The sequence below is a fragment of the Pan paniscus genome, chromosome 1 (genome assembly GCF_029289425.2).
Source record: "Pan paniscus chromosome 1, NHGRI_mPanPan1-v2.0_pri, whole genome shotgun sequence".
Lineage (NCBI taxonomy): Eukaryota > Metazoa > Chordata > Mammalia > Primates > Hominidae > Pan > Pan paniscus.
In genome coordinates, this window is record NC_073249.2 from 221850126 (window position 1) to 221877169 (window position 27044).

At 53.8% G+C, this 27044-nt stretch overlaps 1 protein-coding gene across 3 annotated transcripts in view; it reads left to right on the forward strand.

The window, feature by feature from the left end:
- Positions 1-27044, forward strand: part of ACOT7 (acyl-CoA thioesterase 7) — a 125734-nt gene that overhangs the window by 16005 nt on the left and 82685 nt on the right. For 2 of the 3 annotated variants that reach the window (XM_034954197.4, XM_003822153.6), the window contains exon 2: positions 24415-24532. In XM_034954197.4, coding sequence (XP_034810088.1) covers positions 24415-24532 — 118 coding nt within the window. Of the gene's footprint in view, positions 1-15088; positions 15229-24414; positions 24533-27044 lie in introns of those variants that run through there. The other variant, XM_003822154.5, reaches the window with a different exon arrangement.

Here is a 27044-nt window from a genome sequence, read left to right on the forward strand (position 1 = left end):
AGAGTAAGTGCCTCAAGTAGAAACAAGCCCAATGCATTTGCCATGGATATTTAATTCTCTAAAAGGCAGAGGTGGGAGGTGAAAGAGATACTTATTTAAACAGAATTATACAGGAATAATTTCTATAACTGCACATATGGAAGGTCTTCAGTTTGATCAGTTTTGACCTAGGCACAGACAGACTTCCTTTCATTGCACTGTGCAGGTCCTGCATTTTTTTTTTTTTTTTAAGATGGAGTTTCGCTTTTGTTGCCCAGGCTGGAGTGCAATGGCACGATCTTGGCTCACTGCAACCTCTCCCTCCTGGATTCAAGTGATTCTCCTGCCTCAGCCTCCTGAAGGGCTGGGATTACAGGCGCCTGCCACTGTGCCCAGCTAATTTTTGTATTTTTAGTAGAGACGGGGTTTCACCATGTTGGTCAGGCTGGTCTCAAACTCCTGGCCTCAGGTGATCCACCCACCTCGGCCTCTCAAAGTGCTGGGATTATAGGCGTGAGCCACTGCTCCCAGCCAGGTCCTGCCTTCTTTACAAATTGAAAGTTTGGGGCAGGCGTGGTGGCTCAGGCCTGTAATCTCAGCACTTTGGGAGGCCAAGGCAGGCGGATCACCTGAGGTCAGGAGTTCGAGACCAGCCTGGCCAACATGGCGAAACCCCATCTCTTCTAAAACTATAAAAAATTAGCTGGGCATGGTGGCATGTGCCTGTAGTCACAGCTACATGGGAAGCTGAGGCAGGAGAATCACTTGAACCTGGGAGGCAGAGGTTGCAGTAAGCTGGGATCACGCCACTACACTCTAGCCTGGGCAACAGAGCGAGACTCCATCTCAAAAAAAAAAAAAGTTTGTGGCAACCCTGCATTGAGCAAGTCTATTGGCACCATTTTTCGGCCAGCCTGTGCTCATGTGGTGTGTCTATATCATATTTTGGTAATTCTTGCAATATTTCAAACTTTTTCGTTATCATTTTTGTTATGGTGATCTATGACCAGTAATTTTTGGTGTTACTAATGTAATTGTTTTGAGACATCATGAACCACGTCCATGTAAGACAGCAAATGAAATTGATAAATGTTGTATGTGTTCTGACTGCCCCACTGACCGGCTGTTTCCCCATCTCTCTCCCTTTTCGTGAGCTCCCTCATTCCCTGAGACACAACAATTTTGAAATTAGACCAATTAATACCCTACCTCTAGTGTTCCAGTGAAGGAGAGAGTCACACATCTCTCACTTTAAGCCAAAAGCTGGAGGCCAGGCACGGTGGCTCATGCCTATAATTCCAGCACTTTGGGAGGCTGAGGCGGTTGGATCACTTGAGGCCAGGAGTTCGAGACCAGCCTGGCCAACATAGTGACCCATCTCTACTAAAAATACAAAAAACTAGCCAGGTGTGTTGACATACGCCTGTAGTCTCAGCTACTCAGAGGATGAGGCAGAAGAACCTCTTGAACCCAGAGGTGGAGATTGCAGTGAGTCAAGATCGTGCCACTGCACTCCAACCTGGGCGACAGAGCGAGACTCTCAAAAAAAAAAAAAAAAGCCAAAAGTTAGACATGATTAAACTTAGGAAGGCATGTTGAAAGCTGAGATAGGCTGAAAGCTAGGCCTCCTGTGCCAAACAGTTAGCCAAGTTGTGAATGCAAAGGAAAAGTCCTTCGAAGGAAATTACAAGTGCTGCTCCAGTGAACACATGAATGATAAGAAAGCAAAACAGCCTTCTTGCTGATAACGGAGAAGAAGAATTTTAGTGATTTGGAGAGAAGATCAAATCAGCCACAACATTCCCTTAAGCCAAAGCCTAATCCAGAGCAAGGCCGTAACTCTCTTCAATTCTATGAAGGCTGAGAGAGGTGAGGAAGCTGCAGAGGAAAAGCGTGAAGCTAACAGAGGCTGGTTCATGAGGTTGAAGGAAAAGAAGCCACCTCCGTAACATGAAAGTACAAGGTAGAGCAGCAGGTGCTGCTGGAGAAACTGCAGCAGGTTATCCGAATCTGGCTGAGATCACCAGTGAGGGTGGCTACACAATAGGTTTTTTCTTTTATTTTTGACACAGAGTCTTGCTCTGTCGCCCAGGGTGGAGTGCAGTGGTGCAATCTTGGCTCACTGCAACCTCCACCTCTCAGGTTCAAGAGATTCTTCTGCCACAGCCTCCCGAGTAGCTGGGTCTACAGGTGCACGTTACCACACCTGGCTAATTTTTTTATTTTTAGTAGAGACAGGATTTCACTATGTTGGCCAGGCTGGTCTCGAACTCCTGTCCTCAAATGATCTACCTGTCTCAGCCTCCCAAAATGCTGAGATTACAGGCGTGAGCCACTGTGCCCTGCCTAGGTTTTCAGTGTGGGTGAAACAGCTTTCTGTTGAAAGAAGATACCATCTAGGACTTTCATAGCTAGGGAGGAAAAGTCAATGCCTGGCTTCCAAGGACAGGCTAGGTCTGGTGACTCACGCTGTAATCCCAGCACTTTGGGAGGCTGAGGCGGGTGGATCACTTGAGGTCAGGAGTTTGAGACCAGCCTGGCCAACATGGCAAAACCCTGTCTCTACTAAAAATACAAAAATTAGCTGAGTGTGGTGGCACTTGCCTGTAGTCCCAGCTACTCAGGAGGCTGAGGCAGGAGAATCGCTTGAGCCCAGGAAGTAGAGGTTGCAGTGAGCCAAGATTGCACCTGCCACAGCACTCCAGCCTGGGTGACAGAGTGAGATTCTGTCTCAAAAAAAAAAAAAAAAAAAAAAAAGGACAGGCTGACTCTCTTGTTAGGGGCTTATACAGCTGGTGACTTTAAGTTGAAGCCAATGCTCGTTTACTATTCTGAAAATCCTAGGGCCCTTACGAATTATGCTAAATTTACTCTGCCTGTGTTCTATAAATGGAACAACAAATCCTGGATGTCAGCACATCTGTTTATAGCATAGTTTTCTGAATATTTTTAAGCCTGCCGTTGAGACCTACTGCTCAGAAAAAAGATTTCTTTCAAAATAATACTGATCAGGCCGGGTGCGGTGGCTCACGCCTGTAATCCCAGCACTTTGGGAGGCTGAGGCAAGTGGATCACGAGGTACGGAGTTCAAGACCAGCCTGGCCAAGATGGTGAAACCCCGTCTCTACTAAAAATACAAAAATTAGCCAGGCGCAGTGGCAGGCGCCTATAATCCCAGCTACTCAGGAGGCTGAGGTAGGAGAATCACTTGAACTCAGGTGGCAGAGGTTGCAGTGAGCCGAGATCGCACCACTGCACTCCAGCCTGGGCAATAGAGTGAGACTCTGTCTCAAAAGAAAAAAAAAAAAATCAAAATAATACTAATCATTGGCTGTGCGTGGTGACTCATGCCTGTAATCCCAGCACTGTGGGAGGCCAAGGTGGTTGGATTACCTGAGGTCAGGAGCTCGAGACCAGCCTGGCCAACATGGTGAAACCCCATCTCTACTAAAAAATATACAAAAATTAGTCGGGCGTGGTGGTGCATGCCTGTAATCCCAGCTACTTGGGAGGCTGAGGCAGGAGAATCACTTGAACCAGGGAGGCGGAGGCTGCAGTGAGCTGAGATCACACCACTGCACTCTAGGCCAGGTGACAGAATGAGACTCCATTTCAAATAATAATAATAATAATAATAATAATAATAACAATAACACTGCTCATTGACAATAGACCTGATAAACCAAGAGCTCTGATGGAGATGCACAAGGAGATTAATTTTGTTTTCGTGCCTGCTGTCTTTAGTCCATTTGTGTGGCTGTAAAGGAATGCCCGAAGCTGGGTAATTTATGAAGGAAAGAGCTTTATTTGGCTCATGGTTCTGCAAGCTGTACAGGAAGCATGGCACCAGCATCTTCTTCTGGCGAGGGACTCAGGCCACTTCTACTTACGGCAGAAGGGGAAGGGAAGCTGGTGTGTGCAGGTCACATGGCCAGAGAAGTGAGAGAGAAGGGAGGTGCCAGGCTCCTTTTAACTATTAGTTCTCCCAGAGGCTAATAAAGTGAGAACTCACTCATGACCACGAGGATGGCACCAGGCCCTTCCAGAGGGATCCATCCTGTGACCCAAACACTTCCTATTAGGTCCTGCCTCCAACATTGGGATTGAATTTCAACATGAGGTTAGGGATCCTCATATCCAAACCATAGTGGATAATAGCACCTATTAACTCAACATCCATTCTGCAACCGATGGATCAAGGAGTAGTCTTGACTTTCAAGTCTTATTGTTTAAGAAATGCATTTTGGGCCTGTAATCCTAACACTTTGGGAGGCTGAGGCAGGTGGATTGCCTTTGTTCAGGAGTTTGAGACTAGCCTGGGCAACATGTTGAAATCCTGTCTCTACAAAAAATACAAAAAATTGGCCAGGCGTGGTGGCGGGCGCCTGTAGTCCAAGATACTTGGGAGGCTGAGGCAGGAGAATGGCATGAACCTGGAAGGCGGAGCTTGCAGTGAGCTGAGATCGTGCCACTGCACTCCAGCCTGGGCGATACAGCGAGACTCCATCTCCAAAAAAAAAAAAAAAAGAAATTAGCTGGACATGGCAACATGTGCATGTAGTCCCAGCTACTCAGGAGGCTGAGGCAGGAGAATTGCTTGAACCCAGGAGGTGGAGGTTGCAGTGAGCTGAGATTGTGCCATTGCACTCCAGCCTGGGTGACAGAGTGAGCCTCCTTCTCTACAAAAAAAAAAAAAAGAAATGCATTTTGTGGGGCTCTGGCTGCCATAGTGATTCTTCTGATCTGGGCAATGTAAATTGAAAAATTTACATTGGAAAGCATTCACTATTCTAGATGCCATTAAGAATATTTATAGACCAGGCGAGGTGGCTCACGCCTGTAATCCCAACACTTTGGGAAGTCGAGGTGGGTGGATCACCTGAGGTCAGGTGTTCGAGACCAGCCTGGCCAACATGGTGAAACCTCGTCTCTACTAATACAAAACGTAGCTAGGTGTGGTGGCATGTGTGTGTAATCCCAGCTACTCAGGAGGCTGAGTCACAAGAATCGCTTTAACCTAGGAAGTGGAGAGGTTGCAGTGAGCCAAGATTGTGCCATTGCACTCCAGCCTGGGCAACAGAGCAAAAAAGAAAAAAAAAGAAAGTGGTTTCTTAAGATGGAATCTAGTCTTGGGGAAGATGCCATGAACGTTGCTGAAATGACAAGAAAGTAATGGCAGTGGTGGGCCATCTGGAGCAACTCCTGCCCTCACGCCAGGTGCAGTGGGGTGGTGCAAGCAGTGGTGGCAGGAGCAGCTGTGGGAGCAGCAGTGGCAGCAGCAGTGGCAGCAGTGGGTCCCCTGTGCCCTGCATTCCCCGGGCAGCTGACTGCACTGCCCCCATCCTTGCACAGCCAAGCAGGACCCGCTCCCAGGCCTGGAGCCTTGCCGCTCCAGACCCTGGCTCAGTGTCAGAGCTCTTACCCGCTCTCACTGTGGGGAGGGGTGTGCAGAGGAGATAGTCAGTCCCTGGAGCCTACCCCTGGGAGTCTCCCAGAGCCCACTGCCCTGGGAGCCACCACAACGGGGCCAGGCTGAGTTGCCTGCTGGTGGGGAAGCAGCATGATTGGGCATGGAGGTGTGGGCAGAGAGGGGCCCCAAGGTGGAGCTGGGCCTGGGGTGATGCTGCACCTGCATATGGAGTGTGGGGGCTGGGCCTGGGATGCAGAGCTTGGGTTATGCCTCAGGGCCCTGGGGCGGGAAGTGGGAGCGGCATTCACTTTGGGGACCTGGACTGCGGTGCAGCCACCGCACCCACCCTGCTGATGGTGCCATTCAGACTTTGGGCACCAACAGGCATGGGAGGGAGGCCAAGTGGGGGCTGAGGATAGGCTGGCACAAACAGCCTGGATGCCATGAACAGTGGCGAGAGACAGACAGGCTCCTGGGTAGAAGGGGTCTGGTCCCCGGTGAAGCCTCACCTTCAAATTGGGGAGGGCCTGAAGCCTGGGGGCCGGCCGGCCAGTCCCGAGGACCAGAGGGGAAGCTTGTGGTGCTTTTTGCTGGCCCACCCATGGACCAGTCAACACACACTTCCTGCACTCTGAGGCCCATAAAAACCCCGGACTCAGCCAGACTAGAGCAGAGGACAGAAAGATGACAGGATGACCAGCTGCAAAGAAGAGCTACCCTCTCTGCTGAGAGCTGAACACTCACTGGGACGACCTGGCTGTGACTCAATAAAGCTCCTCTTTGTCTTGCTCACTCTCCATTTTTCTGCGTACCTCATTCTTCCTGGTCACAGGGCAAGAACTCGGGACCTGCCAAATGGCGAGGCTGAAAGAACTGTAACACAAACAGGGCTGAAACATGCCCCTTCTTGCCACGTTGCCAGTGAAGGGAAGGAAAGAAGAGCTGTGGCCCTTTGGGGAGTCCAGACCTGGGAACTCCCTGAGTCAGGGTTGTGACTCCCTCTTTGGGGCCCTGCAGTTCCTGGCGTCACCAAGCTTCCAGGCACCACTGCATTCCCGTGTGCCAACCAGGCAAGCTGCTTGAGGTGCACTTGGTCCAGGTGCAGCCTTGCAGAGAACCAGCACCTGTGCCAGCATCTGGAGCTGTCTGCCCTGCAGCAGCAGCTGGCATGTCTGACTGTGCAGTGGCCGTACTCCATGCTCACTCACACACTGCTCGCTGCTCCACACCAGGCTTGTCCTTGGCAGGCATGGGAGCTCCAGGCTGGTAGCATGAGCCAAGCGCAGCCTGCCAGGCTGAGTGGGTGGAACAAGCCCAGTGGGCCCCAGCAAAACTTGGGCAAAGGTGCCACAAGACACAGAGGTTTCTGGCCAGAAAAGGGACACCCCAAAGATCCCGTAACAAAAGGATTTAGAATATTCCATAAACTTAGTTGATAAAACAACATAGGTTTTAAGAGGACTGACTCCACTTTTTTTTTTTTTTTTTTTGAAATGGAGTCTCGCTCTGTCGCCCAGGCTGGAGTGCAGTGGTGCGATCTCAGCTCACTGCAAGCTCTGCCTCCTGGGTTCACGCGATTCTCTTGCCTCAGCCTCCCGAGTAGCTGGGACTACAGGTGCCTGCCACCACGCCCAGCTAATTTTTTTATATTTTTAGTAGAGAAGGGGTTTCACCATGTTAGCCATCATGGTCTCCATCTCCTGACCTCGTGATCCGCCTGCCTCGGCCTCCCAAAGTGCTGGGATTACAGGCGTGAGCCACCGCGCCCAGCCTGACTCCACTTTTGAAAGTTCTGCTGGGCTGGTCTAGGAGATCGAGACCATCTTGGCTGACATGTTCTCCCCATCTCTACTAAAATACAAAAAATTAGCCTGGTGTGGTGGTGCACACCTGTAGTCCCAGCTACTCAGGAGGCTGAGCCAGGGGAATCACTTGAACTCGGGAGACGGAGGTTGCAGTGAGCCGAGATCATGCCACTGCACTCCAGCCTGGCTGACAGAGTGAGACTCTGTCTCAAAAAAAAAAAAAAAAAGTAAGTTCTACTGTGGGTAAAATGCTATCAAACATTGCATGCTACAGAGAAATCTTTTTTTTTTTTTTTATTTGAGACAGGCTCCCACTCTGTCACCCGGGCTGGAGTGCAGTGGTGCAATCACAGCTCACTGCAGCTTTGACCTCTTGAGCTGAAGGGATCCTCCCACCCTTAGCCTCTCAAGTAACTGGGACCACAGGCAAGTGCCACCATGAGTAGCTAATTTTTTAATTTTTATTTTTTGTAGAGACAGCATCTCCTTATATTGCCCAGGCTGGTCTGGAACTCCTGGGCACAAGCAATTCTCCCACCTCGGGGTCCCCAAGTGCTGGGATTACAGACATGAGCCACCGTGCCTGGCCCAGAGAAATATTTTGTGGAAAGAAGGGTCAATTGCTGTGGTCAGTCATTGTTGTCTTATTTTAAGGAACTGCCACAGCCATCCCAGCCTTCAGCAGTCGCCATCCTAATCAGTCTGCAGCCCGGGCGGTAATCCCAGCACTTTGGGAGGCTGAGGTGGGCGGATCACCTGAGGTCAGGAGTTCAAGACCACCATGGCCAACATAGTGAGACCCCGTCTCTACTAAAAATACAAAAAATTAGCTGGGCATGGTGACGCGTGCCTGTAATCCTAGCTACTTGGGAGGCTGAGGTAGGAGAACCACTTGAACCCGGGAGGCAGAGGTTGCAGTGAGCCAAGATCGTGCCACTGCATTCCAGCCTGGGCTATAGAATGAGACTCTGTCTCAAAAAAAAAAACCCCAAAACAATATGAATCAGTCTGCAGCCATCAACATCGAGGCAAGACTCTCTGCCAGCAAAAAGAATACCACTCACTGAAGGCTCAGATGATTGTTAGCATTTTTTAGCAATAAATTTTTTTTTTTTTTTTTGAGACGGGGTCTTGCTCTGTCGCCCAGGCTGGAGTGCAGTGGCGCGATCTCGGCTCACTGCAAGCTCCGCCTCCCGGGTTTACGCCATTCTTCTGCCTCAGCCTCCCGAGTAGCTGGGACTACAGGCGCCCACTACCATGCCGGGCTAATTTTTTGTTTTTTAGTAGAGATGGGGTTTCACCGTGTTAGCCAGGATGGTCTCGATCTCCTGACCTTGTGATCCACCCACCTTGGCCTCCCAAAGTACTGGGATTACAGGTGTGAGCCACCGTGCCCGATTGCAATAAAGTGTTTTTAAATGAAGGTATATACTTTTTTTTAAGGCATAATGCTATTATACACTTAATAGACTACAGTACAGTGTAACTTTCATGTGCACTGGGAAACCAAAAAAATCATGTGACTTATTATAAGGTGCAATGTGTGCTTTGTTGCGGTGATCTGGAACCAAACCCGTAATATCTCTGAGGTATGCCTGTGTGAGCCTGTGAAGCCTTCACCACAATCAAGACCGAGACTGTGAACAGACCTGTCACCCTGCTGAGGCCCTCTGCTTCTCTGGTCCCTCCCTGCCCCCAGGCAACCTCTGATCTGCTTTCTGTCACTATAGTTTGTGTTTCCTCCAAGTTTATAAACATGGACTTACACAGTTCTCTTTTTGTCCAGCCTCCCTTGCTCAGCACGATTACTTGGAGATTCATCCACATGGTTGCATGTATCAGTCATTCATTCCTTTCCTTTTTTTTTTGAGACGGAGTCTCACTCTTGTTGCTCAGGCTGAAGTGCAGTGGGGTGATCTCAGCTCACTGCAACCTCTGCCTCGCGGGTTTAAGCGATTCTGCTTCCTCAGCCTCCTGAGTAGCTGGGATTACAGGCTCCCACCACCATGCCTGGCTAATTTTTTTTTTTTTTTTTTTTTTGAGATGGAGTCTTGCTCTGTCCCCAGGCCGGAGTGCAGTGGCGTGATCTTGGCTCACTGCAACCTCCGCCTCCCGGGTTCAAGTGATTCTCCTGCCTCAGCCTCCCGAGTAGCTGGGACTACAGGCGAGCGCAACCACGCCCAACTAATTTTTGTATTTTTAGTAGGGATGAGGTTTCACCATGTTGGCCAGGATAGTCTCGATTTCTTGACCTCGTGATCTGCCCACCTCGGCCTCCCAAAGTGCTGGGATTACAGGCGTGAGCCACTGCGCCAGGCCAAATGCTGGGCTTTTTTTTTTTTTGAGACAGAGTCTCTTGCTCTGTCACCCTGGCTGGAGTACAATGGCATGATCTTGGCTCACTGCAACTTCTGCCTCCCGGCTTCAAGGGATGCTCCTGCCTCAGCCTCCCGAGTAGCTGGGATTACATGCGTGCACCATCACGCCCAGCTAATTTTGTATTTTTAGTAGAGATGGGGTTTTTCCATGTTGGTCAGGCTGGTCTTGAATGCCCGACCTCAGGTGATCCACCTGCCTTGGCCTCCCAAAGTGCTGGGATTACAGGTGTGAGCCACCACACCTGGCCGATAATTGCTTTTAGATGTTACTTTTGTATTTTCCTAATGTCTAATGATGTTGAACATCTTTTCTTTTTTTCTAGAGGTGGAGTCTCGTCTTGTTGCCCAGGCCGGCTTGGAACTCCTGGGCTCAAGTGATCCTCCTGCCTCAGCCTCCCAAAGTGGTGGGATTACAGGTGTGAGTCACTGCATCTGGCCTTTTTTGAGACAAGGTCTCGCTCTGTCATCCAGGCTGGAATTCAATCTTGGCCCACTGCAGCCTTGACCTCCCAGCTCAAGTGATCCTACCACCTCAGCCCCCTGAGTAGCTGGGACCCCCTGAGTAGCTGGGACCACAGAAAACCCACAGGGTCGGTGGCTTTTCTCCCCATGTGGGGAGACGAGAGATTGTAGAACACAAGACAAAGAGATAAAAGACAGCTGGGCCCGGGGGACAACTACCACCAAGATGCAGAGACTGGTAGTGTCCCCGAATGCCTGGCTGTGCTGTTATTTATTGGATACAAGGCAAAAGGGGAGGGGTAAAGAGTGTGAATCATCTCCAATGATAGGTAAGGTCACGTGGGTCACATGTGCACTGGACAGGGGGCTCTTCCCTGCCTGGCAGCGGAGGCTGAGAGAGAGGGAGAGAGAGAAAGACAGCTTATGCCATTATTTCTGCATATCAGAGACTTTTAGTACTTTCACTAATTTGCTACTGTTATCTAAAAGGCAGAGCCAGGTGTGCAGGATGGAACATGAAAGCGGACTAGGAGCGTGACCACTGAAGCACAGCATCACAGGGAGACAGGCCTCCGGGTAACTGCGGGCAGGCCTGACTGATGTCAGGCCCTCCACAAGAGATGGAGGAGTAGTCTTCTCTAAACTCCCCCGGGGAAAGGGAGACTCTCTTTCCTGGTCTGCTAAGTGGCGGGTGTTTTTCCTTGGCACTGACGCTACTGCTGGAACCACGGTCTGCCTGGCAACGGGCGTCTTCCCAGACGCTGACGTTACCGCTAGACCAAGGAGCCCTCTGGTGGCCCTGTCCGGGCATAACAGAAGGCTCGCACTTTTCTTCTGGTCACTTCTCACCATGTCCCCTCAGCTCCCATCTCTGTATAGCCTGGTTTTTCCTAGGTTATGATTATAGAGCGAGGATTATTATAATATTGGAATAAAGAGTAATTGCTACAAATTAATGATTAATGATATTCATATATAATCATGTCTATGATCTAGATCTAGTATAATTCTTATTGTTTTATATATTTTATTATACTGGAAAAGCTCATGCCCTTGGTCTCTTGCCTCGGCACCTGGATAGCTTGCCACCCGCAGTGCGCACCACCATGCTCGGCTAATTTTTTTGGATTTTTGGTGGAGATGGGGTCTCACCATGTTGCCTAGAAGAGTCTCCAGCTCCTGAGCTCTAGCCATCTACCCACCTCAGCCTCCCGAAGTGCTGGGATTACAGGTGTGCACGACCGCGCCTAGCCAAAGGTCATTTGTTTTTTTCACATTGAGCTCTGAGAGATCTTTCTGGAGCCCGGATGTAAGTTTCTGACCCTACCAGCTTCCTCTAGCATGAGGCAGTGAGTTTCGGTTGGGGAGAGGGATGTGGCCTCCCATTCTAGGGCATGTCGTTGCAGAGTTCTCCTTGAATTCTCTCTTCCGAGTGCCCTCTGATGAGCTGGGCTCAGTGTGCTTTTGAGTTCTAGGTGCCTGTCTCATTTCCTACCTTCTTTCTATATGCTTGGCTGCCTGGGCAGGTATGGGAGGGATGGGGGAAGAGGTGCTGCCATCTCTTGACTTTTTTTCTTTTTTTTTTTTTTTTGAGACGGAGTTTCACTCTGTCACACAGGCTGGAGTGCAATGGCACAATCTCGGCCCACTGCAACCTCTGCCTCCTGGGTTCAAGCGATTCTCTTGCCTTAGCCTCCCAAGTAGCTGGCATTACAGGCGCCCACCACCACGCCCGGCTAATTTTTGTAGTTTTAGTAGAGACAGAGTTTTGCCATGTTGGCCAGGCTGGTCTCAAACTCCTGACCTCAGGTGATCCGCCCGCCTTGGCCTCCCAAAGTGCTGGGATTACAGGCGTGAGCCACCGTGCCCAGCCCACCTCTTGACTTTTTAGCTTCCAGATGCCTTTGAAAGCTGCAGAAAACTGGGTCTTTTCCCCAGAAAAGTAGAAACCAGACACAACCTCGAGCATGTTTTTAGGGATGTTCACAGCCTACTGAGCCAGTTCTACTTTGTTTTGGGTTAGAGATGGATGCCACATCTGCAGATCTCTGCCAAGCTGTGTGTGTTTTTCTTTAGATTTTGGGAGTGCCTTTCTGTGGCAAAGGTAAGAGCGTTTCGAGGGCTCCTGCCATGTGTCACCCACATGGCCAGTGCTTATGTAGGGAGGGGCCACAGCTTCTGGCATCCAGTTGTTAGTAGTTTATTTATTTATTTATTTTTACAGAGTCCCGCTCTGTTGCCCAGGCTGGAATGCAGTAACGCAGTGACGTGATCTTGGCTCACTGCAACCTCCGCCTCCTGGGTTCAGGTGATTCTCCTGCCTCACCTTCCCTGGTAGCTGGGATTGCAGGAGCACACCACCATGCCTGGTTAACTTTCTTTTCAGTAGTGGTGGGGTTCCACCGTGTTGGCCAGGCTGGTGTCAAAACTCCTCACCTCAGGTGATCCGCCTGCCTCGGCCTCCCAAGGGGCTGGGATTACAGGCGTGAACTACTCCACCCTGCCTTGTTTGTAGTTTATAACAGCTTTCCTGAGCTATAACTATTGAGTCTACCCTTTTTGATTGTACAATTCTGCGTGAACCTTAATGGATTCACAAGGCTGTGCAGCCACCAGCACGATTTAATTCCAGAACATTTTCATCACCCCCGGAATTAACCTGCACGCTTTAGCAGTCACTCCCATTTCCCCTCCTCCAGCCCCTGTCCCCCACCAGCCGACTTTCTGTTTCTGTAGATCTGCCTGTTGTGGACATTTAATATACATGGAATCAGATGGCGTGTGACCTTTTGCGATTGACTTCTTTCACCCAGCGTGGTTTCAAGGCTGGTCCGTGCATTACTGTGGATCTGTAGGTCTTCATTTTTTATGGTCAGATAATATCTCATTGTATGGATTTATCGTATTTTGTTTACCTACCCATCCGTGGTGGACACCGGGTTGTTTCCATCCTTGGGTGGTTGTGAATAATGCTGCTATGAACATTTCTAGACATCTCGTTTTGTCAATTAAAATGATTTTTAATTTACTAGATGGGAAATAGCAACTTGTAGTTGTTTAACTTTGAGATTATTTACTCATAAGGCTAAGCTATCTGAGAAGTGCTTCCTCTTTGCGGGACCATCTGGTTGTGGCTTGAACCTGTGTTGCTGTGGAAGCCTGGTAGGTCCTCACTGATTTGGGGTGGGTGGTGGGCCTAGCACACCTGGACTGGGACCAGCTGGAAGGGTTGCTTAGGGAGGCAGCAATGCCCACCTGGAGGGATGAGGCCAAGTCCAAAGGGCACAGTATTGGGGCCCAGGCTCATTCCTTGAGTTCCATTTGGCTGCAGCTTCTGGAGGGAGCCGACAGGAGACGTGGGGAGACAATGCTCCTGCTTCGGAGAAGCTTGTCACTAAACGTCCTCAGAAAGGAAGTCGACAGGGCCTGTTTTGGGGAGAAGGCCAAACAGTGAGTTGGGAGCTGAGAGGAACTATGGGCTATTTGGGGTCAGGGGAGGGAAGTGTGTTTGGGAGGACCTGTCCTGTGTGCCAGGGTGGGAGGCGCTGTGGCTTCAAGACCCTGGCCCTGGGATGCCGGCTACTCAGGATGATGGGCCGAGATGGGCAGCCAGGGGGCTGAGGAGGCTGACGGCCCGGGCCTGGGTGGGGAGGGCTCGGGGGCATTTTCAGCCAGGGTTAGCTGCCAGGCTTGGGCCAGACTCAGCCCTCTGACCTCCCCTCTGGGCAGACATTTTGGGTCGGTGGGATCCCTTTAGAATCCTCTCCTCTGCTGGCTTCTAGACATTAAGCATCCCTGGGCGGGGGCAGCACCAGCCTCCCTGTGGGACCCAGTGCGTGTGGGGTTTGTAAGCTGAAAATGTCTTTTTCCTTCTTTTTGCACATAGGTGAGAGGACTTGTCCTTTTAGGACTTGTTATTTTTGCACATAGGTGAAAGGACATCCTTTTAGTAATAATTTACCCATTTAACTTTTACCAGAGTGACTTCCCAGGCTCAGTGCCTGCCAGCTGGTTAGATAGAATAAGCCCAGGCTCTGGCAGTTTGATAAGGGCCTTGATAAGGGCCGGCTGTTCCAGTGGGAGTGGCCTAATTAGCCCTCTCTGCCCTAACTTTCTCTTTCACAACTAAACATGCGAAACTTGCCCAGAGGCTGGGGGCCAGCCTGAGAGGCCAGCGGGTGCAGCCTGGTTGAGGCTGTGCGGCCTGCACTCTGGCTGGGGACTTTCCATTTCCCTTGCTGGTCACAGGATTCCTGGGAAAGCAGCCCTGGTGGGGGCAGCACTGGGGGAGGTTGTGGTGATAACACATCCCGCCTCCTGCACTGGGCCTCCTGTAGCCTGCACCCTGGCCGCTGTGATTGTTTGGCCTCTTTCTTTCTTCCTGACACCCAGTAGAAGGGGAGGCGGAGTGAAGAGAGTACGGGTTGGGGGGCACAGGGCCCACAGGTGGCAGCCGGCAGCCTAAGAGCCCGCGGGAGTGGAGGAAGGGTAGTGGAGTTGCTGAGCCCCAAGACAGGCATGGCATCCTCTGAAGCGGGGGTTGGGGGAAGGAAGAGGGGGAGTGGGGAAGGACAGGGGTGTGGCCTGAGGAGAGGGGAGGCTGGACCGCCTGTCCACTTTGCTTCAGCCAGGGAGCTGGTCCTTGGGACAGGCTTTAGATGCCAGCTCCATCAGCAGGATGCAGGCTTGGACCTGCTGGAGTCCTTGCTGGCCTGTGACCTTCCTCCCCTGTCTACATTTCAGGGAGCTCTAGAAGGCGGCAGTGGGGCCAGACCTGGCTTTGGCTGAGACCCTGGAGAAAGACTAGGGGGCCTTGTGCCCTGTCAGAGAAGGCAGAGCCTCACAGCCGCTTCCCTGAGGCCGCTCAGCAGCGGCCCCTCTGCCTTCCTGATCTCCTGGCATGGCAGCCGGAAGAGCTCACAGAATTACTTCTTCTGTAATTATTTATAAAGCAAGGTTTCCATGACGACTGGTTTCTGGTAGACGCTCTGGATTGGCGAGGCAGCCTCTTCCTGGCCAGATTGGGCAGCTCAGGAAGCTGGGGGTGGGGGGTGCTCCCCACCAAGCCTGGTGTGGCAGGGAGCTGGGACAGTCCTGGGTCAGGCAAGGACTCTGTGATGCTTCCCTGCTCCCTCGCCTTTCTCTGCATCTGATCCTGGGATGTCCTAGCCACCATGGCTTTCCAGCTGAGCAGGTACTGCCAGTCATGGGCATGTCTAGGCCGTGCAGGGGCCACTGTGGGTGGATTGTTGAGGGACATTTGGAAGGGAAGGGTGGGTAGAGGGGACTCGGCCCCTGTGCCCAGCAGGCTGGCTGGTGTCATGCAGCCAGGAAGGGCAGTAGGGCACCCACCTGGCCTGGCTCTTACTGACCCCCAAGATTAGGTGGTCAGCCGAAGCCGGGATAGGAAGTGCAGGCCTGCGTGAGCTGGGGTCCCCTGACAGACCAGGGCACTCCCCTGCCTGCTCTAGTCCCCAGGGAGGAAGGCACCTGGTTTTCTTTCCAGCCTTGCTCCTGTGGCTTCCCTCTGCTCCCTCCAGCTGGGCTGGGTTCGCTGCAGTTTCCCAGCGCTGCTGAGCTTCCTACCTGCGGTGGAGGGGGGGGTCTGTGGGCTGCACAAGGAGCCTCCTGGGTCAGTCCCCTGCCCCTGGCCAAAATGGAGGCTGGGAGCTCAGGGCCATTGTTGGCCTCTTCCCCCGTCCTGCTTGGGGGCCTGCAAGTGCTGCTGGAACTTTCCTTGGCACAGCCCTTCCTCCCACCCTTCCCTCTTCTGGAGATGCAGTGGCGTGTCTGTGGGTTGAAGGGACTTCGCCGGAACTGCCTTAGGCAGCAAGTCAAAGAGGAGAAGCAGGGGCCAGACTCGGTGACTCACGCCTGTAATCTCAGCACTTTGGGAGGCCGAGGCAGGTGGATCAGCTGAGGTCAGGAGTTTGAGACCAGCCTGGCCAACATGGTGAAACCCCCATCTCTACTAAAAAATACAAAAATTAGCCGGGCATGGTGGCACGCACCTGTAATCCCAGCTACTTGGGAGGCTGAGGTAGGAGAATGGCTTGAACCCGGGAGGTGGAGGTTGCAGAGAGCCAAGATCACGCCACTGCATTCCAGCCTGGGTGACAGAGCGAGACTCCCTCTCAAAAAAAAAAAAGAGGAGAAGCAGGGCTGCTTGAGCTTCCGTTTGGCAGAGTCCCCCATGGAAAGAGGAGGCATTTATGTGTGCTTGTGCCTGGACTTTGAGGCCCCACGCTCATCCACGTGCCTGTTTTGTCCCTCAAGGCTGCCTGGTGTGAGGCCCCCGCCCCCCATGCCATAAGGAGACCCGCTTCTCCTTTCCTTCCGGGAAGGGCAACCCCTGTCCCTTGTCTACTCCTGGCCAAGGCAGCCTCTGCTGAGCTCCTGAAGGAAGCTCCGAGTGTCTGCAGGCCCCAGGTGGTGGCCCCCAGCCATGAGTGGCAGCTGCAGCCCTATGACTGGGGACAGTCTGCCCAGACACCTCTGTCCCACCCAGCTTTCCAGCTGAGGTGAGGGTGGAGCACACGCACCTGGTGCTTGACCTCTGGTTTGAGGCCTTTGTCAGAAGGGGGCAGTAATAAGCCGCCTGCCCTGCAGGCCCCGTGTGGGCCTGACCCGCCTATACCCCAGACCCTTACCTGGCTGTGCACCTTCAGGTGGGCACTTTAGCTTCCACCGTGGAGTAAAGGAAGCAAGGCTCACCTACCCCTGGTTACCCTGGGTTTCACGTAGTAATGTTTTCATTTTAGCACTGACTTTTTTTTTTTTTGAGGCGGAGTTTCGCTCTTGTTGCCCAGGCTGGAGTGCAATGGCGCGATCTTGGCTCACCACAACCTTCGCTTCTTGGGTTTAAGCGATTCTCCTGCCTCAGCCTCCCAGGTAGCTGGGATTACAGGCATGGGCCACCATGGTTGGCTAATTTTGTATTTTTAGTAGAGACGGGGTTTCTCCATGTTGGTCAGGTTGGTCTCAAACTCCTGACCTCAGGTGATCCACCTGCCTCAGCTCCTAAAGTGCTGGGATTACAGGCGTGAGCCACTGCGTCCAGCCACAAAAGTGTAGTCGTCGTCGTCGTCTTTTTTTTTTTTTTTTGAGACACAGTCTCACCCTGTGGCCCAGGCTGGAGTGCAATGGCATGATCTCGGCTCACTGCAACCTCCGCCTCCTGGGTTCAAACAATTCTCCTGCCTCAGCCTCCCAAGTAGCTGGGATTATAGGAGCCTGCCACCACACCCAGCTATTTTTTTTGTATTTTTAGTAGAGACGGGGTTTCACCATGTTGGCCAGCCTGGTCTCAAACTCCTGACCTCATGATCCGCCCGCCTCAGCCTCCCGAAGTGCTGGGATTACAGGTGTGAGCCACTGCGCTCGGCCAGCACTGACATTTTTGTGTCAGAGTCAGAGACACTGGTGACACTCCCAGCTGGTTGTGTGCTGGGCTGTGGAAGGGGCAGGCAGGGTTCAGTGCCCTGCAGGGCTGCTGCCAAGGTCACCACACAGGGGCCTGTCCAGGGCTGGCCAGGTGTGGGTGGCAGGTGCTGAGCTGGGCTGAGGGTGCTGAGTGAGGCTGAGGGTGCTGAGCGGGGCTGAGGGTGCTGAGCTGGGCTGAGGGTGCTGGGCAGGGCTGAGGGTGCTGAGGGTGCTGCCGCTGCTGCCTCGGGGCTCCCCTGTGCCACTCAGTGCTGCTTTCTTTGGGAGCATCAGAGACCTCCGGGCATGGCCACAAACCAGGTGGCAGCTGACAACCGGAAGCAGTTTCCTCAGGCTGGAGACCAGCGGTGGGCAGGGCCACGCTCCCGAAGTTTTGACGGGAGGCTGCTCCCGGCTCTGCCTTCATCTTCACCTGGACCTCCTGTGTCTCATGTCGAGACTTCCCTGTTCCTATAAGGACACCAGTCATTGGGTTAGGGCCCTCCCTAAGGCACGGCGACCTCATCTTGATTGTATCTGGATGCAAAGAACTCTTTCCAAGTAAGGTGACATTCATAGTTTCTGGGGGTTCGTTCTCAAACACATCTTTTGGGGGACACAATTCAACCCAGTACTCGGGCTCCATGTGGCTTAGGTGGGACTCCACCTTGAGAGGGCCCCGGGGCACAGGAGGCATGGCCAGCCCTCAAGGTGAGGCCAGGGGACAGGAGCGGCTCCCCTCCCTGCCAGGCTCCCCTCAATTGTTCCAGGCGCCTCACTCCCACCGCGGAACAGGCTCAGGCTGTCCTGCGAGGACGTGGGCTGGACCCCAGGGCCGCTGCTGTAGGTGCTCTTGGGATGAGTGCTCGCCGGCCTCTGGTGTGATGAGATCTGAGTTTTGAGCTGTGCCTTGAAGCATTTTCAAAGAACACTTATTAATTTGAAAGGGTTGAGATGGTTTAAAGGCATCCAAAAGACACAGGCATCTCACCGAGGTCCCTGCCCAGTAGCTAGTTTCTTCCTCTGGGGGCCATGGAGGCCTCTGGTTTCTCACACCTCCTTCCTGGAATGGTCGTCCCTGCGCCCCAGGTGGTCACCTTGCTCCCTTGGCTCTGTGTCTTGCTGTTTTTCACCTGACAGCTGGTCTCTGAGAAGGTTCCTACTCCTCGTGCAAGGCTGAGCAATATTCCAATGTGTGGCTGTTGCTTTTATGTCCTTATGTGGACATCTCGGCGCTGGCCCATGTCCTGCGTTATACACGGCTGTGCAGTGAGTACCCTTGCACGTGCTTCGTTTAACCGTGTGTGGAAACAGCTGTGGGGTAAATTTCTGCGAGTGGAATCCTGGGTCAGGGTGTCCCTGTGCATCTGGGGTTTGGGTGGGTGGTGCCAGGTGCCCTCTGTGAGTGGGTATTCGCTTACACTCCCCTATTTGTGAATGGTTCCCTGTCCTTCACAAAGGGTGGGTCAGGCGTTGCTGGGACAGGTAGAACGGTGGGAAGGGCCAGGCGTGCCTGCTAAGCAGCAGTGCTCTGGCAGGTGCAGCTCGGAGCCCCGCAGGGCAGTGAGAGTTGAGGCGGAAAAGTTCCCAATCCCTGAGAGCTCCAGATGCCTTACTAGGAGATTGAGTCTTTATTCTGTAGATGGGAAAGGCCCTGGAAGGTATGGATAAGGGAGTGACTTGGCTAGACTCCTGCTTAGGAAGAGTCACTCCTGGAGCTGTGCAGTCAGGGCCAGTTAGGATCTCAGCCAAGGCAAGAGGCAAGTGCAGAGGCCATGGGGGGAAGAGGGGCAGTGCAGAGGCCATGGGGGGGACAAGAGGCCAGTGCAGAGGCCATAGGGGGTGAGAGGCCAGTGCTGAGGCCATGGGGGGGCTAGAGGCCAGTGCTGAGGCCATGGGGGGGGCTAGAGGCCAGTGTAGAGGCCATGGGGGGGCTAGAGGCCAGTGCAGCGGCCACGGGGGGTGAGAGGCCAGTGCAGAGGCCATGGGGGGAAGAGGGGCAGTGCAGAGGCCATGGGGGGGACAAGAGGCCAGTGCAGAGGCCATAGGGGGTGAGAGGCCAGTGCTGAGGCCATGGGGGGGGCTAGAGGCCAGTGTAGAGGCCGTGGGGGGGCTAGAGGCCAGTGCAGCGGCCATGGGGGGTGAGAGGCCAGTGCAGAGGCCATGGGGAGTGAGAGGCCAGTGCAGAGGCCATGGGAGGTGACCTCCCCAAACAGTGTCTGATTGTGTGGTTCCTGAACTTCAGCCTCCCCAGCCTCCCCTCCTTTCAGGATGGATCCAGACTTTGTCTCAGCCCTGAGGCCCTGCATGACAGCTGCGTCCCTGTCTCAGGACATCGCTTCTTCACCCCCTTTTGGGCCATGCGCCAGCTTTGTGGGGTTGCTTTCTGTTTCTGGAGCTCGCTGGGCACTCCTGGCCTTGGGCCCCGAACATTCCCTCTCCTCGTAGCCTTCTCGGACCTCTGCTCCTGGCTCACCCTTCAGGACTTGGCCAAGGTGTCACTTCCTCTGGGAAGCTTTCCCAGAGATTAGGTGGGGTGGCGCCCTTCTGGGAGTGGCTCCTTGACCCATGTGTGCTCAGCTTCCTCAGAGCCCTTGTCATCAGCTGGATGCCACCTCCAGAGGGGACACCGGCCGGGAGTGGGGTGGCTGAGAGTGGGTTGGCAGCATCTGCGTCCATTAGCCTTGGGCCCCAGCACCTGCCACTCGTGCTACAAGGACTGGACAGACATGGTTCTGATCTGGGACAGGAGCAGCTGGAACAGAAAAAGGGCGGGGCTGTGGGCCCGGGTGACATTCCAGACCTGCAGTCAGCCCGGGCCACTGGCTGCCAGGACCTGGCAGGCAGAAGATAGAGCCGGGGATGTTTGGGGCCAGGCCCAGAGAAAGAAGGCAGCGACGTAGGAAAGGCCCCACCCTGGGCAGCTTTCTTTCTTTCCTTGAAGTTTCTGGGGTCAGAGGAGGGGGAAGAAGTGCAGGATTAGCGTGTTGGGGGCTGGGGGAGGAATAACATGTCAGACTCAGCAGTAAACAGTCCTCCAGAACTGGGCCAGGCCTGTGCCGTTGCCCAAGCTGGCCTGTGTCTTTCTTTATTTTTAGATAATTTTTAACCCAGGAATCCTAGAGATAGACAAATGTATTTCTTTCTTTTATTTTTTCTTTTGAGACGAAGTCTCACTCTGTCACCCAGGCTGGAGTGCAGTGGCATGATCTCAGCCCACTGCAACCTCTGCCTTTCAGGTTCGAGCAATTCTCCTGCCTCAGCCTCCTGACTAGCTAGGATTACAGGTGTGTACTACCACGCCCTGCTAATTTTTGTATTTTTAGTAGAGATGGGGTTTTGCCATTTTGGCCAGGCAAGTCCTGAACTCCTGACCTCAAGTGATCCGCCCCCGCCTCAGCCTCTGTAAGTGCTGGGATTACAGGTTGAGCCACCGTGCCCAGCAGCCAAATATATTTCAATTTTTTTTTTTTTCTTTTGAGACAGCATCTCACTCTGTTGCCCAGGCTTGAGTGCAGTGGTGCAATTGTGGCTCACTGCAATGTACTCTTCCCAGGCTCAAGTGATCCTCCTACCTCAGCCTCCCTAGTAGCCACTGCGCCCAGCCTGTATTTCAGTTTTTTAATAGTAAAGAGGGGACGGGTGTGGTGGCTCACACCTGTAATCCCAGCACTTTAGGATCACCTGAGGTCAGGAATTTGAGACAGCCTGGACAACATGGCAAAACCCTGTCTCTAGTAAAAATACAAAATTTAGCCAGGCGTGGTGGTGCATGCCTGTAATCCCACTTACTCGGAAGGCTGAGGCAGGGGAATCGCTTGAACCCAGGAGACGGAGTTTGCAGTGAGCCAAGATCATGCCACTGTACTCCAGCCTGGGTGACAGAATGAGACCCTGTCTCAAAAAACAAACAAACAAAATAGTAAAGAGGAACATGAAGTGCTTTTGGTACCCGTGTCTTTATTAGAAATGGGATCACGAACGAGGTCAGGAGATCAAGACCATCCTGGCTAATACGGTGAAACCCCTTCTCTACTAAAAAATACAAAAAATTAGCCAGGCGTGGTGGCGGGCGCCTGTAGTCCCAGCTACTCGGGAGGCTGAGGCAGGAGAACCCAGGAGGCGTGAACCCAGGAGGCGGAGCTTGCAGTGAGCCAAGATCGTGCCACTGCACTCCAGCCTGGGAGACAGAGCGAGACTCCATCTCAAAAAAAAAAAAAAAGAAATGGGAAAACGAAGTCTCCAGTGAGAGGCAGCAGCTTCCCTGGCTCCCCTGGCTCCCTGGCTCTCACCCCTGCCTGCCTTTAGATGGAGGCAGTCATGACCCTGTCCTGGGATGGACACGGTTGGCCTTGGCCAGGCCATGGGGCGGGGCCTGAGAGAGTGACAGAGCTGTTTATGGGTCCTGGAGGCTGGCTGGGTCCAGCGGTTCCTGAGCTGTTTGGAAGGAATGAGGGAGGTGGGGAGGGGAAGAGGGAGGGGCCAGGTGTGGAGCAGCTGGTGGTGGTATGCAGGATGGGAAGGAATCCCAGCTGAGGCTGGGACTCACTGGCTGCCCCGGCTTGGAGGGAAGGTGTCTGATTTGGGGAAAGGGAGAAGGGGTAAGTGAGTTGGGCTTTGAGCCTTGTGCATTGGAGGTGACAGCACAGTCCCCAGTCAGGAGTAAGGTCCTGTAGGGGAGAGGGTTGTGTCTGACCTTGAGGGCAGGGGCTGGCTTCCTGGGTGGTCAGTTGGGGAGTTAGGATTGTCCTTGGTGCAGGACCCAAGGTGCCGAAGAAAGGCGGCCAGGCCCGTGGAAGCCAGCTGGCGTGCGGTCTGCAGTTCCTGGCATGTACTCCTGATGGCACAGCGCCAAGTGCCGAGTCCTCACTTTGTTGCCAGGTGGCTCCAGGCTCTTCCTCGGGGCCTCAGGCACTGTCCCTGGTCTTCTGTCTTAAAGGCTACCCACTTATCTGTCCTGTCTTCAGTGCCCACCGCATGAAAGCACTTCCTCTTCTGCTCTGCAGCCCTTGGCCCGCGTCTTCTCTCCCTGGCCTTGTGTCATTCCTGGGGGCCAGCCTGCTGTGTGTGGCTCCACTTCACAGACAGGCAAAGTGAGGCCTGCAGCAGTCATTCAGGCTGCTCTGGAGGCTGGCTCTGCTGCTCCTGGGAAATGCTGGGCTGATGTTTCCTCACTGCTCTAGAACCAGGAGCTGGGCCCTGCTCTCCGCACCCACCCACAGCCTTGGCTAGTGCCCCCAGGACAGGCCTGTGTGGAAAGTGACCCTCTGCCCGCTGCAGCTGGTGCGGGGAAGGCCCTTCCTACTAAGTGGAAAACAAAGGGAAGAGGCTGATAGAATCATTTTGTGACTTATAATTGGCTACCTCATAACTCAGACGAAAAAAGCCCAAAAACCTTTCATAGAGTAAGTTCCATTTTTAAAAACAAAGGTATTTAAAAATGAACACTTGAGAAGCCAAATGAGGTTTCTTGTGTGCTCTGGGGATCCCCCGGCCACTGTGTCACGCCGTGCCGGCCGCTCCACAGGCAACCGTCCCTGAGCCTCCCGCGGAACCTTGGGCCCTGCCTGACCTCAGAGCCAGAAGCCAGTTGGCCTAAGTGGGCCCTGGTTTGCATAATAGACTCTCACCCAGGGTGGAGGGGTGACACTGGGGATGGGCAGCTATGGGTCGCTGGGGGACATCTGTGGTCATTTGCTCTAGAAGTGGCATCCTGTGGCCAGATGGTGGGTTTCTTGGAGCTTCCAACCAAGTTGGCTAAATACTTACCGAAGAGGGAAAAATTCTCCTAGTTAACGTGTGGACTATCTACTGTGTACCATGTGTCTGCCAGCGCTGTTGTGGAGTGTGCGATCTGCGTGATCTCTCACAGTTAGGCGAGGCAGTGCTGTCATTCTACCCATTGTACAGATGAGCACATGGAGGAGTGAGGGTTCTGACAGCTTGCCCAGGTTACCTAGCAAGTAAGAGCCAGAGCCAGGAACGCTCTTGGAGAGTGACTTGCTCAGCCTTGGAGCTGCTAGAGAAGCAGAGAGGAGATGCAGACCTGGGGAGACGCTGCTCCTGGGGCCCCCACACTGGCCAGCAAGGCTGGGCAGGCTACACAAGCTGCAGGTGGATGCTGGACCCTGGACCTGTGCCCGCTGCCTGTCACTCGTCTCCAGGCCTTGGCCTGTGAAGGCGGCTTTCATCAGCTGGGTGCTGTCTGGGAAGGTGCCAGGCAACTTGCCCTGGTAGGACTGCCAAGCTGGCTTGTTGGGATTCCAGAGATTTCGTGGAGCTCCCACACTGCCGGCTGCTCACGGCAAGGATGAAGTTGTTCCTCTTTGGGGAAGTGAGGTGGCGTTTCCATTCCTTCTGACCTGGGAGAGCTCCTTGCCTTCAATCCAGGGCCTGATTCCACACTGCCCCCGGGACCCACAGAGGAGCTTAGCGCGCAGTGGGCAGGCGCTCACCTGCTGACAGGGCCTGGGGTCTTGAAGCTGCGACTCATGTTTAGTTCTCAGAACAGCCGTGGCTACCTGGCTTCTCTGGGACTCCTGACGGGGGTGGTGGTGGTCCCAGGAATTTGCTCCTAGGGTCACAGTCTGTGTGTTGGTCACTGGGAACCCCAAGGGCTGATCACCACCTCCCTGCCCTGTGGCTTTGCTTAAAGGTCTTCACCATCAGCCCTTCCCTGCCAGGGCAGTCCAGGGACATGTGGCTTCAGGGGGAGAAAGTGCCCCTCTGCCCTCCTTCTCTCTCATGGAAACAGCATCTCAGGGCCCCTTCCGTGGCCTGGCAGGTGGTGCCCCACCCTGACGAACACACCACCTAGGAAGAGCCCAAACATGGGGAAGGTTCTCTTTCCTCCAGGAGCCATTGAGCCCTTTGGGGACCTTCTCCCCTCCTTGGATTGTCACTGTTGCACAAATGGCATCCTCTCCAGAGGCCTCATCCTACTTCTCCTCTGCCCTAGGATCATGCGGCCAGATGATGCCAATGTGGCCGGCAATGTCCACGGGGGGACCATCCTGAAGATGATCGAGGAGGCAGGCGCCATCATCAGCACCCGGCATTGCAACAGCCAGAACGGGGTAAGGGTCTGGGCCCCATACCTCTGGGCCCTGGAAGCCGCACCAGTGTGAGTTCAGGACAGGAGTTCCCCGGGGAGCCAGGCCTGCAGCCTTCCCTCCCCTTGTGCACTGGGCCTTGGGAACTGTGGGAGAAGTGGCCCAAGTAGTTCTGCACCGGACCCTCAGAGCTATGCTTGGTTTTGGCCTCAGCCAGGAGGTGTAGGAACCCACCAGAGATGAAGCGTCAAGCAAGCTGACAGGCCCTCCCTCCACCACTCCCCGCCATGCCGAGTCCCCCGCCAACCTGGCCCTGATCAGAAGCATGCCCCGCCTCCGTGGGGTGGAGTTTATTGTGATGGCCAACAGCTGAGACATAAGAGGCCAGACAGCAGATGGAGGGGAGGTCCCACCTCTGCCCTGACCAACCCTGGTGGCCATGGCACCATGGCAAGTGCCGTGGCTCTCTGTGACTTGGCCACTTCCTGGCTTTGAAGCTCACAGGCCTGGTACCACTGTGCCCACAATGGGAGCAGCTCTCCACCTGCCCCAAAATTGTGCAGCTCGGGAGGGCCCTGTGACCCTAAAGCTGGGGACAAGGGGCACGGTGTCTAGTGTCAACCTCAGAGCTGCTGTAGGACATTCAGCCATCCCCAGCCCTGGGGAGGGGACATTTTCTCTGAAGGTCGGCTGTTGAGGGGAAGCCAGCCCTTGGGTGCTGAGGACAGGACATCTGCCTTGGTGCCGCAGCTGCAGCCTCTGCCCTATGGGGCTCAGTCAGCATACCTTCTGTGGCCTCCAGGGAGGCAGAGAAGAGGAAGACTCAGCCCCAGCTTGGAGAGTGGGAGTGTGAGGTGCAGGTCCCCACCATGGGCATGGGCATAATGCCACTCTATCAAGAGGCCAAGTGGAAGCCACGTCAGAGACCAGGGACCAGCGGAGGCGCTGTGAGCTCTGAGCCACACTGTTGAGATGCAGGAAGTGGCTGCCGGCTCTGTCAGCCTGGGCTGCCGGAACTAAGACCACAGCCTGCTGGCTTGTGAACAATGGAAATGCATTTCTCACAGTCCTGGAGGCTGGAAGTCCAGGATCAGGGCGCCGGCAGATTTCGTGTCTGTTGAGGGCCCGTTTGTTTCCTGGTTCATAGATGTCACATCACTTCCTGTGTGTCCTCGCTTGGTAGGAGTGGCTCTCTCAGGCCCTTTTATAAGGACACTAATCCCATTTGTGAGGGCTCTGTCCCCATTCTCTCGTCACCTCCCAAAGACCCTACCTTCTACTACCATTCCCTTGGGGGTTAGGATTTCAACACAGGGATTTTGGGAGGGGGGGACAGCCATGCAGAGCATGGCACATGCATTCAGCCTGGAACAGTGGGCAGGGTGTGTTTCAGTGGAGGAGTGGAAGCTGTGTGTGTGTGCGTGTGTGTGTGTGTATCTGCGTATGCATGTGTGTGTGTGCATATGTAGAATGAACCAAGCCACAGTAAGTGCGGATGGTTGGACGTGGATGTGGGGGATGTCGTGTGGTACAGGTTCAGGAGTGGGTTTGCTGGCAGCGCCTGGTTTAGGAGGGGCTCGCTGGCTGGGCTAGGGGTAGATGGATTCTTTGGACCCGAGGCTCCGGTGCAGCTCAGTCACGTTCAGAGAGCACCCTCTGGTGGCTGTGGGGAGGGTGGGCCTGAGCCTGAGAGCCTGGGGCAGGGGTGAGGGCCAAGTCCCAAGTTCCTGTTGCACCCTTCCAGAGAGAGACAGTGAGGGTCCCTGGCAGGAGAGCATGGACACAGGGAAGGAAAAGTCCCCAAGATGGGGAGGAAAGATGAAGGAGGGGCTTGGGAGGCCAGAGGGTGATGCTGTCACTCAGAATCGTGGAATTATTTTGCTGCCATTTGGTCAGCACTTGGCATTCTGCAAAGCTCCAGAATGCTTCAGGAGCTAAAGTTTAGCTCATGGAATCCTCACAACACCCCGGAGAGGTAGCTGTTCTTGTCTTGTTTTTTTTTTTCTGAGACAGAGTCTCACTCTGTCACCCAGGCTAGAGTACAATGGTGCGATCCCGGCTCACTGCAACGTCTGCCTCCCAGGTTCAAGCGATTCTCCTGCCTCAGCTTCCCGAGCAGCTGGGATTACAGGCGTGTACAACCACACCTGGCTAATTTTTTTGTAGTTTTAGTAGAGATGGGGTTTCACCGTGTTGGCCAGTCTGATCTCGAACTCCTGACTTCAAGTGATCTGCCCACGTCGGCCTCACAAAGTGCTGGGATTACAGACGTGAGCCACTGCGCCCAGCTGCTGTTGTTATTTTTATTATCCCAGTTGCATAGATAAGGAAACTGAGGTACAGAAAGATTGAACACTTGCTTGAGGCCACCTGGGGAGGCAGATGGTAGGTCTGGGCTGTGACTATGCCTTGAACCTGTGCTTTGAACACTTGCCCCTCCTTGCTCCTTCTCCGGATCTGGGGCTGCTGGAGGGACAGTTTTGACACATTGGCTTGGAGAAGCCTCTGGGAGGCTGGTCCCCAGGATGGTGATCCA